This window comes from Schistocerca piceifrons, chromosome 1 (assembly GCF_021461385.2).
Source record: "Schistocerca piceifrons isolate TAMUIC-IGC-003096 chromosome 1, iqSchPice1.1, whole genome shotgun sequence".
NCBI classification, from domain to species: Eukaryota; Metazoa; Arthropoda; class Insecta; order Orthoptera; family Acrididae; genus Schistocerca; species Schistocerca piceifrons.
The window spans coordinates 955,585,279-955,597,656 of record NC_060138.1 but is presented as its reverse complement, the minus strand read 5'-3'; the positions used below and the strand labels follow the sequence as shown (position 1 = coordinate 955,597,656).

Sequence of the window (12,378 nt, the reverse complement as noted above, 5' to 3'; positions counted from 1 at the left end):
ATTTCTGCTGGGGAGTTCCAACGACTTATTGAGTCCATGGAACGTCGATTAGATGCACTACGCAGCAGAAAACGAGGTCTGACGTGATATTAGGAAGTATAGCGCTGTTATGAAAAAAAATCGAAATTCACAGAAGATTCAGATTTTGAAGGGAGACATTGGCCCAGCAGACTTCATTTTCGGCCCACTAGGGTGAATTTTAAAACTGGATGTCATTATGTACTGTTATATTCGAGTGCGGCTCAGGTGCAACTATAACGGATGTCTGTATATATCATCCTCGTCAAACATAAAACCTGTGACTTGTATTTGCGCACTTTGACAACGATCCACTATTAGGCATGGCACGCCACTTACGTTTGAGGATTCTGTATTCACATCTGTTACACATGCATTTTATAAAGAGCTACTCTATAACCTAGAAGTGCTTATGATGTAAAGTTTTAAAATACAAAATCTGTAGAATGGTATCTTTCTCCTAATTTATCGAGGCTCTGGTGTCCACCCAGAAGAAAATGATAGCACAAAGCTTTCTGATCACATGCTTAATAGCGTGTTAATCCGTACAGCCGGGATTCTCCGTCGCGTAAATTCTACAAATCACTGATAGTTTCAGGAGGCACGTGGCACCATACGTCTACGCTCAGGTCTTGCAGTTCTTGTAAATTACGCGGACCTGGTGCCCCTTCAGAGTCCAAGAAATACTCAATCTGGTTGAGATCAGGCTAATATTGCCGACAAGATGTCAACGTAAGTTCACTGTCATGGCGCAAAACCACTGTCACACGATTCTGGTCACAGACACATTCACCTTGCTGGAAGGTTCCGTCATCATCGGGGAAGACATCAATCATGAAACGATCCAAGTGTACCGCGTTGTTGTTCACCTATTCCACAGCTATCATGGTGCCTTTGATTACTACCACAGCTCCCATGGAAGCCCCAATAGCAAAATACTTCCATCACGGAGCTGCGTCGGTGGCGTGATGCTTGCCTCGAGCAGATGTTCTACTCGATGGCTGCCTATTGGGACACGACTATCGACGTGGTATAACAAGAAACGTGATTCATCCGACTGAGACACTTGTTTTCACTGATCCACCGACGTGTTTCGATGATCCCGTATGCATTGCAATCGTAATTGATGTTGTATTAGAACACACAGCAATCACCTGCGGCAGATCCCTATGTTCAACAGTGTTCGCTGAACAATGTGTTCCGAAACGCTTGACCCTGCTCCAGCACTATACTCCGTGTCTGATCTTCCACACTTCGCCACCTATTCTGCTTCATAGAACAGACTTTCACGTTGTGTGATGAAGCGTGGGGGTCCTACACCTCGTCGTCAGTCGTGGTTTTACTGACCTTCAACTACTTTGCACAGATACTTACGACGGTAGCACGTTAAAAGCCAGCACTCTTGCCGTTTGAAAAATATTTTATCTCAGGCACTGTAACGATGAGAATCTGCCATTTCTTGAAGTCGTATGTGTAAGCGTACTTTACCATTTGCGGTACCTATCGTAGCATTGCTAGAATAAGTTTCCATTTGTCTCTGCTCAAAATGGTTCAAATGGCTCTGAGCACTATGAAACTTAACTTCTAAGGTCATCAGTCCCCTAGAACTTAGAACTACTTAAACCTAATTAACCTAAAGACATCATACACATTCATGCCAGAGGCAGGATTCGAACCTGCGACCGTAGCGGTCGCGCGGTTCCAGACTGTAGCACCTAGAACCACTCGGCTACCCCGGCCGGCGTCTCTGCTCATTTTATATAACTTCCTTACTGTGTTACGTGCCAGCACCGCGACCTGGTAGCGTTCGTTCTGGTTTTTGAGCACTGGTCATAATGTTTTGTCTCATCATTGTAGACCACAAGCATACACTTATCATTGGCGAGTCCCATAACCTGTAAAGTAGAGACGGAAAAGGAGACAACCATGTGGAGAGTGAGAGTTCAGACCTCTGCCGTATCCGACGTCGATGCGGAAGTTGTCGGCGCCCAGCTGTCCGTCCACGAGGCGGCCGAGCCCGCCGACCAGCATGCCGCCGCGGTGCTCCCCGTCGTACGTGGCGTCCGACAGCTCCTGCGACACCGCCACCGTGTCCTCTGGGATCGAGTAGGACACGACGCCTCCTGCGGGCACAAACATCACGACATTTTTTCTGTGAATATGCTCTCTCTAGCCTACAGTACTGTGGTACAGGTGCCTCGCTGATTACTTGGAAGGACAGTGTTCAACTAAAATTAATTTGGCGGATCGATAGGAGAAGCTGTCGCTTATAGGTTTATTATGATTGAATCTATGGAATGTTTTTCTACAGCTCACGACTTTAGCTAGTATGTTCGATGGACATCGTAGTACGTTACAGGGCAGCGATGAATTTGTTAGGGCTTGAACAGTATGATCGTGTGTACCAGATCATAGAAAATCATATTACTGAATTCTGTAGGCAACCAAACGGATGCACATGATTATAGACTAGATTTGTATATCGTTCGATAGTGACAGACATTGATATACACATCAATGGAGCCAATTTACCCCACGCAAACCTACATATACGAACATGGAAGTTACATGAATGGCAGTCTGACTGAAACAGTGGAAGCACAGCAAGGAGGGTGTAAATGTAGTTACAAGTATCAGATATAGGCTCCAATTGGGCGACATTGTCCCTACTAGAGGTATGGTGGACCTATTAACAGCTCACGGTCCACATCTCAAAACTTTCGTCGAGTGGTATGTAGTAAGACACCACTCCGTGAATGTGGAGAGGAAGGTTCCGCTGAACTTGCCGTTTTCAGTTGCCCCATTCTTCAGGTCGAGAGAGTGCAGACAATTTGACTGCAATCTGCAGACAGTTGTAAGTGACCTATACTTTTCGGTTACAGTTAATTTGACTGCGCATAGAATATCTAAAAGGCAGCTGCATTACTTTGATTCTGTAAGATCATATGGACGCTCTGGATAATAAAATAACGTCGACAGATCACAAAAAGCGTTTCCTCCGTTATTGACAATGATAGGCACATAAAAATTTAATTAAGAGAAGCCTTGGAATATATATAATATACAAATAAGTAAGAAACACTAAGAAAAAAAAAGAAAGGTAGAGACAATGCTATGGTCACCCACACAGGTATGTCCAGACTCGAGGATTGCCGAGACACGCCCATACCAGAGCAGTGCAATGTAGAGTAGTATAACAGCAATGGGTTTAGAAGTACGTTCAGTTGTAGTTGGTTGCAAATCTCGAGTTCATCCGAGACTGTCCGTAACGTATCTAATAATATAAGTTGGGAGTTATTCATTTAAAACTTGAGTTATTCACATTTATTTTATGTTTTTTTTAAGTGATATTTTTTTTCAATTTTATGTTTTGTTTCCACTTAAATATAAGCAGTTAACATAATTTAATACTGGATGCATAAAATCATTCTTTGTATGTCATCATAATTATTTAATGTGTCCGATCTGATTAGAGTTTCTAGATAAAAGGCCAAAAATTCGTGACAGTAAATTGAAAGTGAAAATTGAATGAATGATGGCCTATTAACGGCTAGAAAGAGTTTCTAGAATGAGGCCATCCTTGCAGATACTATGTAGTGTCGTCGTGACCAAGGTCAATATTTCGTTTGTCGTGAAGCCTTTAATGTCTAGTATTTGGCTTAGTGTCTATGTTCTGTTTGTGTTATGCCGTCTATGTAATAGAGACTAGGAGCAATTAATAGAGTCTTTCGTTAGGTACTACCGGGAATGACGAGTAATCAAACTGAGGATCGTCATATTATACCCGTGCACTCGTTTGGTCTTCCTCAAAATATCTAACACAGTTCGAGTTTTAAGGATGTCTATTAAGATATAATTCACCTCCAGAATTCTGTAGGCAACCAAACGGATGCACATGATTAGATTTGTATATCGTTCGATAGTGACCGACATTGATATACACAACAATGGAGCCAATTTACCCCACGCAAACCTATTAGTGTTGCCGTTTTGGACGATGGCAAACAGCGACTCACGTGAATCTCGACGCGGTCGTACGCTTCGCTAGCGTTGCGGCTCATCAGTTCAGCAGATCATGGTTCGTGTGCACAATTACCTACGCTAATCTCAGCTCTCAGTGTCGTACAGTGAGGAGAGGTTCAAATGGCTCTGAGCACTATGGGACTTAACATCTGAGGTCATCAGTCCCCTAGAACTTAGAACTACTTAAACCTATCTAACCTAAGGACATCACACATATCCATGTCCAAGGCAGGATTCGAACCTGCGACCGTAGCGGCCGCGTGGCTCCAGACTGAAGCGCCTAGAACCGCTCGGCCACACCAGCCGGCTACAGAGAGGAGAGAATCATACGTATAGTACGATGACTTCTGCACCCTGCCGCAAGGAGGAGATTCTCGATAGTGTGGTTGTTCGTCTGTTGTCTCCCATTTAGAGGGACAGTTATTTAAAACTATCAGCTCCACAAGAATCCATTCGCACCTGACGTTCACCTACCCCTCCAAATCAACTGTGCGGCTCCTCACCATTCTCCGACGATGATTAAGCGTCCCTTACACCTCTTACCTCACTTACTTAATAAGTGTAAATACCTCACTTACTTAATAAGCGTAAATCTGTCCTCTCTGTGTTTCTCAAAGGAGGCAAGGAATACGGTCATACTTGGCATTACTGTTTCCTTCTCAAATTCTAGACTCATTTTGCACTCCCAGTAAATTGGGAACATCATATTGCAATCCTTCTATCCAACTCTGTGGCCAGTGAAACCCATAAACAACATCTATTTCCGCACCTTCCATTCCACAAGGGGATGCCTGAAGGATTAATCCTAACTCCACTACCGATATGCATAAACCCTCTATTCGCTTAGACCATTTAAACTTGATGACCGCCTTCCAAGTCTCATATGCACCCTCCAAAAAGCGCAACGATTTCAACTCACTGTTAACCATTGGCTCTTCAACTTCAAATCTTCCAAGACACATGCAAAAATTGTGGAACGAAGGCAGCGCTCTGCCCTCGTGACAACCACCTCACCATTTGTATCTGTCCTGTCGAGCTCCACAACCACAAACTAACGTGGAAACTTCACCTACTAACCATATCACAAAAATTCTGTAGTAGAGTGAAGCGATAAATCTATTATCTAGTCCAACTAGCATTCCTTTAACACACTCACAGACACCAATGTCACATGGGTATTCGGTCCACCTAAATTCTTTCTCTTCTTCCAAAATGTTTAACTCCAGCTTGTTTGCCATATCCGTCTACCCTCCTCCACTTAAAACCTATACGTTTACATCCTCAATTTTTCTTATACGTTAAACATATCATACATTAAACACCTGACACTTTCCACAAGACTGACATCAGCCACCTAATCATGTATCTGACATTACCAACCATCGCACACCAATGTGATTTTACCAACACATTCCCCTAACTTTACAATTTCACGCTCTCCAAACCCAATCCCAGCGAAACTTGAAACTCCTTCCCCCTTCTGACTATGATATCGACTCGAAGATTTAATCTTTTATGGTTTGATGGTATTGTCATTCCACTTTCCTTGAACTGATTACTTATCATAAAATATGTGTAATTTATTTGTTTTTGCTAGTTATTTCTCAGCACAACCCACCTTGCACATCCGTCTGTGAGACATGGGTGGTGGATAATTGTTAAATGACTAAAGCGATGAACAAACTCCTGCATTGTCTCATGCAGTAAGTGCCACGATACATTCTAAAATACTAGGGATAAATAGAGCGTATAATGCAACTACTCATGCGTGAATTTCACTGTGATTGGCCGATAAAGGGAAGTTTCATTTTTTCAAAAACGAATGTGTACATCTGACCATATTGAACAGTTATCGCGAGAATAAAGATAGCACGTTAAACCATTTATATTTTTAGTCTCTCTGACATAGAAATTGAGCATAACACTAGAAACAAGGAGCCGCAACGGGTGTTATCAGTATCAAGTCAATGTACCCTCAAGTATACCTTTCACAGCACTATTGCAATTCACTACAGCGTTTGTTGCCAATCATGCCACGTTGTTGACAGAACATGCTACAATCGTTACACGAGTCTACTACCTCAGCTGTTGCTGCAGATTGTGAAGGAAAGAAGACTGAGGTACAGCAATCCATAGCTACTGGCGTCAGTAGATTTTTTTTTTTTTTTTGGTCTTCAGTCTACTGACTGGTTTGATGCGGCCCGCCACGAATTCAATTCTTGTGCTAACCTCTTCATCTCAGAGTAGCACTTGCAACCTACGTCCTCAATTATTTGCTTCACGTATTCCAATCTCTGTCTTCCTCTACAGTTTTTGCCCTCTACAGCTCCCTCTAGCACCATGGAAGTCATTCCCTCATGTATTAGCAGATGTCCTATCATCCTGTCCCTTCTCCTTATCAGTGTTTTCCACATATTCCTTTCCTCTCCGATTCTGCGTAGAACCTTCTCATTCCTTACCTTATCAGTCTACCTAATTTTCAACATCCGTCTATAGCAGCACATCTCAAATGCAGTCCATGTTTCACTACCATACAATGCTGTACTCCAGATGTACATCCTCAGAAATTTCTTCCTCAAATTAAGGCCGGTATTTGATATTAGTAGATTTCTCTTGGCCAGAAATGCCTTTTTTATCATAGCAAGTCTGCTTTTGATGTCCTCCTTGCTCCGTCCGTCAATGGTTATTTTACTGCCTAGGTAGCAGTATTCCTTAACTTCACTGACTTCGTGACCATCAATCCTGATGTTAAGTTTCTCGCTGTTCTCATTTCTACTACTTCTCATTACCTTCGTCTTTCTCCGATTTACTCTCAAACCATACTGTGTACTCATTAGACTGTTCATTCCGTTTAGCAGATCATTTAATTCTTCTTCACTTTCACTCAGGATAGCAATGTCATCAGCGAATCGTATCATTGATATCCTTTCACCCTGTATTTTAATTCCACTCCTGAACCTTCCTTTTATTTCCATCATTGCTTCCTCGATGTACAGATTGAAGAGTAGGGGCGAAAGCCTTGTCTTACACCCTTCTTAATATGAGCACTTCGTTCTTGATCGCCCACTCTTATTATTCCCTCTTGGTTGTTGTACATATTGTATATGACCCGTCTCTCCCTATAGCTTACCCCTACTTTTTTCAGAATCTCGAACAGTTCGCACCATTTTATATTGTCGAACGCTTTTTCCAGGTCGACAAATCCTATGAAAGTGTCCTGATTTTTCTTTAGCCTTGCTTCCATTATTAGCCGTGACGCCAGAATTGCATCTATCGTCCCTTTACTTTTCCTAAAGCCAAACTGATCGTCACCTAGCGCATTCTCAATTTTCTTTTCCATTCTTCTGTATATTATTCTAGTAAGCAGCTTCGATGCATGAGCTGTTGAGCTGATTGTGCAACAATTCGCGCACTTGTCGGCTCTTGCCGTCTTCGGAAATGTGTGGATGATGCTTTTCCGAAAGTCAGATGGTATGTCGCCAGACTCATATATTCTACACACCAACGTGAATAGTCGTTTTGTTGCCACTTCCCCCAATGATTTTAGAAATTCTGATGGAATGTTATCCATCCCTTCTGCCTTATTTGACCGTAAGTGCTCCAAAGCTCTTTTAAATTCCGATTCTAATAATGGATCCCCTACCTCTTCTAAATCGACTCCTGTTTCTTCTTCTATCACATCAGACAAATCTTCACCCTCATAGAGGCTTTCAGTTTATTCTTTCCACCTATCTGCTCTCTCCTCTGCATTTAACAGTGGAATTCCCGTTGCACTCTTAGTGTTACCACCGTTGCTTTTAATGTCACCAAAGGTTGTTTTGTCTTTCCTGTACGCTGAGTCTGTCCTTCCGACAATCATATCTTTTTCGATGTCTTCAAATTTTTCCTGCAGCCATTTCCTCTTAGCTTCCCTGCGCTTCCAATTTATTTGATTCCTCAGCGACATGTATTTCTGTATTCCTGATTTTCCCGGAACATGTTTGTACTTCCTCGTTTCATCAATCAACTGAAGTATTTCTTCTGTTACCCATGGTTCGCAGCTACCTTCTTTGTACCCATGTTTTCCTTCCCAACTTCTGTGATGGCCCTTTTTAGAGCTGTCCATTCTTCTTCAACTATACTGCCTACTGCGCTAATCCTTATTGCCGTATCTATAGCGTCAGAGAACTTCAAACGTATCTCGTCATTCCTTAGTACTTCCGTATCCCATTTCTTTGCGTATTGATTCTTCCCAACTAATGTCTTGAACTTAAGCCTACTCTTCATCACTACAATATTGTGATCTGAGTCTATATCTGCTCCTGGGTACGCCTTACAATCCAGTACCTGATTTCGGAATCTCTGTCTGACCATGATGGAATATAATTGAAATCTTCCCGTATCTCCCGGCCTTTTCCAAGTATGCCTCCTCCTCTTGTGACTCTTGAACAGGGTATTCGCTATTACTAGCTGAAACTTGTTACAGAACTCAATTAGTCTTCCTCCTCTTTCATTCCTTGTCCCAAGCCCATATTCTCCTGTAACCTTTTCTTCTACTCCTTCCCCTGAAACTGCATTCCAGTCGCCCATGACTATTAGATTTTCGTCCCCCTTTACATACTGCATTACCCTTCCAATATCCTCATACACTTTCTCTATCTGTTCATCTTCAGCTCGCGACGTCGGCATGTATACCTGAACTATCGCCCGCATCTCGTGGTCGTGCGGTCGCGTTCTCGCTTCCCACGCCCGGGTTCCCGGGTTCGATTCCCGGCGGGGTCAGGGATTATCTCTGTCTCGTGATGGCTGGGTATTGTGTGATGTCCTTAGGTTAGTTAGGTTTAAGTAGTTCTAAGTTCTAGGGGACTGATGACCATAGATGTTAAGTCCCATAGTGCTCAGAGCCATTTGAACCATTTTTGAACCTGAACTATCGTTGTCGGTGTTGGTCTGCTGTCGATTCTGATTAGAACAACTGGGTCACTGAACTGTTCACAGTAACACACCCTCTACCCTACCTTCTTATTCATAACGAATCCTACACCTGTTATATTATTTTCTGCTGCTGTTGATATTACCCGATACTCATCTGACCAGAAATCCTTGTCTTCCTTCCACTTCACTTCACTGATCCCTACTATATCTAGATTGAGCCTTTGCATTTCCCTTTTCAGATTTTCTAGTTTCCCTACCACGTTCAAGCTTCTGTTATTCCACGCCCCGACTCGTAGAACGTTATCCTTTCGTTGATTATTCAGTCTTTTTCTCATGGTAACCTCCCCCTTGGCAGTCCCCTCCAGGAGATCCGAATGGGGGATTATTCCGGAATCTTTTGCCAATGGAGAGATCACCATAACACTTCTTCAGTTACAGGCCACATGTCCTGTGGATACACGTTACGTGTCTTTAATGCAGTGGTTTCCATTGCGTTCTGCATCCTCATGTCGTTGATCATTGCTGATTCTTCCGCATTTAGGGGCAATTTCCCACCCCTAGGACAATAGAGTGCCCTGAACCTCTATCCGCTCCCCTGCCCTCTTCGACAAGGCCGTTGGCAGAATGAGGCTGACCTCTTATGCCGGAAGTCTTCGGCCGCCGATGCTGATTATTTCTTATTAAAATTTAGGCAGTGGCGGGGATCGAACCCTGGACCGAAGACGTTTGATTATGAATCAAAGACGCTATCCCTAGGTCTTAATGCAAGGACGGTGTCCAGCATTTCCATAGAAGACATGTCGGCATACATCTCGAATGGTTTCGGGATATCACCAGATATCTCAATCTAAATATCTGGAACAATATCTTCCCATTGCATTCTCTGATTAGGAGTCCATTATGTTAACAACTGCGCCCATCACTTGATAGTCCTAGTTGAGGATGTGTCAAATACTATGTTCTAGGTCAAAAAGCTGACAGGCTGCTCCCAGTTTGGGTAGATCAGCCGTTCTTGAAAAATTCGCGTCTTTATTCACATAACAGCGGGGAACTTTTGTTCCTGATGAGTTTATTAGATTAAAAGTACATAAACGTTTGCAATGTGCTGTAATTGTGTCCCGTTTGGCAATGTTCGCAAAGGCTGACGATGTCTGTACAGCCGCAGATGGCTTGCAAGGCATCACAACAGTTCAGACAGCACTACGGCGAGCCGACGAGTGCGGCAGCTTTATGGAGTTCTGAGTGTGACAGCGGTCCAGCCGAATCTTGAACGCTGTAACTGTAGGCAGCGGCGGAGTGTCATGTGCAGCATCGGTTCCATGGAGGGCGTAGTGCATGGTGTGTGTGGATTGGTTTAGTTGTATTTTGAAGTTGTGTGACTAAACAGCAGAGACGCTGAATCATGCTGCCTGCACCTTGGGAAAGATTAACCTTTGGGAACTGATGACACAAGTAATCGGCCCCATATGCAAAGAGAATAGGGTGGCACATTTTACATTACCGTCTGCTGCTGTTAGGGAGCAGAACCCCATTGTCTGGGAGGGTGATCCTGGGTGACGAGGGCTGATACAATGCTGGCAACTTGTGATATTGGATGGTTGCTGACAACATGTAGTGACGGCCTCACAATCTAGGAGGACTGGGTAGCCAATGTTTTCATTGTGTCTGAAGTGGTGTAGCCTAATCTAGACACATATGTCTGTGAAGCTGAGAGAGCTGTGCCAAACATGCGAGGCGTGGGCAGAATGGTGTTTTGATGGTTACTGAGAAAACTGTGTCTGGAGCGCACAGATGTGGCTGTGATTTGTGTAATAAGCCCAATACACAGCATTACTCAAGGAATCCGCCAAACATTGTGGTGTGCAGCTGTTGTGAATTTCGTGGCTTACCTTTGTGGATACCAATCCAGCTGAATTTTGAAGTTGTGCTGCTGATTGCTCACTATTTAATACAGGCGAATGCAGACACAATATCGTTAGAGGAGTGAACAAATCTGCCCAGTTTAGTCCCACATGTCACAGTATTTAAATTGGACTGTTGATATATATTACACTGTTACATTTTCCAAACGTGATCCTTATGGAGCTTGTGTTGCAAGATTTTCAGAAATAAATGACTGCAAAAGATTTATTTGAAAGTAATTGGGGACGGATTGTGGATCTTATTCCTGTTGTTTGTGACGCACTCTTAACCAACCCAATAGAGAAGAGGATAACATATTTACAGCTGTACCTCTGTTCTAAGGTAACCGGATCTCTGAGGGAACTGCATTACTCATTTTGGATGACTTGTGGTTATTTCAGCATAACAGAGGAAAATTGTTGGAATTATTTTCTGACGTGTACAGATTTTTGGTCAGGTTATGAAATAACGAGAGGTGTCAATACAGTTACTATCACCTGCGTAGGCGGCATTGATTACCACTTTGGTACTATTACGTATGAGTGTTCAGTTGACGTTGGATCTAAATCAGTTTTGTTGCAGTGATAACCACTGTATTGTGTTAAGAACAGATAATTATTATTGTCGTGTCAGATTTGTTTGTGGTAGGAATTTGTTAGTGCAGAATCGTGTTTGAACCGCTAAAACATTGTTGTTAAAATCTTATGTTTTGAGTTTGGTGTGATATTACCTTTCAGCTTAACTCCGTTAAGTTGTCATAATCTTACGATCTGATGTTATTCATATTGATGTATGGCATGTGTGTGTGTGTGTGCGTGTGGGTGTGTGTTAGGAAGGTTTTCAATTAATGAAATATTTCGGATTCAGTTGGTCTCGTAGGCATATTTCACAGAGTAGAAAAGGAGAAGAAATTAAAATTTTTCGTAAGTTCACGCTAGCACAGCTACAACCAACACCAGGCAGAGATGGTGAATATATGCAGCAGAAAGATACAATCAGCTCTGTCAATCATGTACATAAGCACGAGTTCCTACATTGGCATTGATCACCAGGCATAAGTTACACATTCAGCAAAATGTCAACCTGTAGAGAGAGGGAGTGAGACCAAGATATATTAGTTAGCTCTTGTTACGTGAAGCAACAACCTTTACATTGTATGCGCCGGCCGAAGTGGCCGTGCGGTTCTAGGCACTGCAGTCAGGAACCGCGAGACCGCTACGGTCGCAGGTTCGAATCCTGCCTCGGGCATGGATGTGTGTGATGTCCTTAGGTTAGTTAGGTTTAGCTAGTTCGAAGTTCTAGGGGACTAATGACCTCAGAAGTTGAGTCACATAGTGCTCAGAGCCATTTGAACCATTTTGAACGTTGTATGCAATAAAACATTCAATAGACTTGGCAAGGCAGGTAAAATCCCATAACGAATTGTTAAGCAAACGCAGTGGAACGAGTACCTCTGATCACTAGCAAAGAAGTGGGATACATTTAGCCATAACAAACGGAGCCTCACATCATTACCTCCCA

The 12,378-nt window shown here is 43.0% G+C and overlaps 1 protein-coding gene across 1 annotated transcript in view; it reads right to left on the bottom strand.

Moving 5' to 3' along the window:
• The window catches only part of LOC124776791 (discoidin domain-containing receptor 2-like), a 289,032-nt gene that overhangs the window by 87,290 nt on the left and 189,364 nt on the right, over positions 1-12,378 (bottom strand). The window contains exon 6 of the mRNA XM_047251933.1: positions 1,968-2,141. Within this exon, the coding sequence (XP_047107889.1) occupies positions 1,968-2,141 (174 nt within the window). The remainder of the gene's footprint in view (positions 1-1,967; positions 2,142-12,378) is intronic.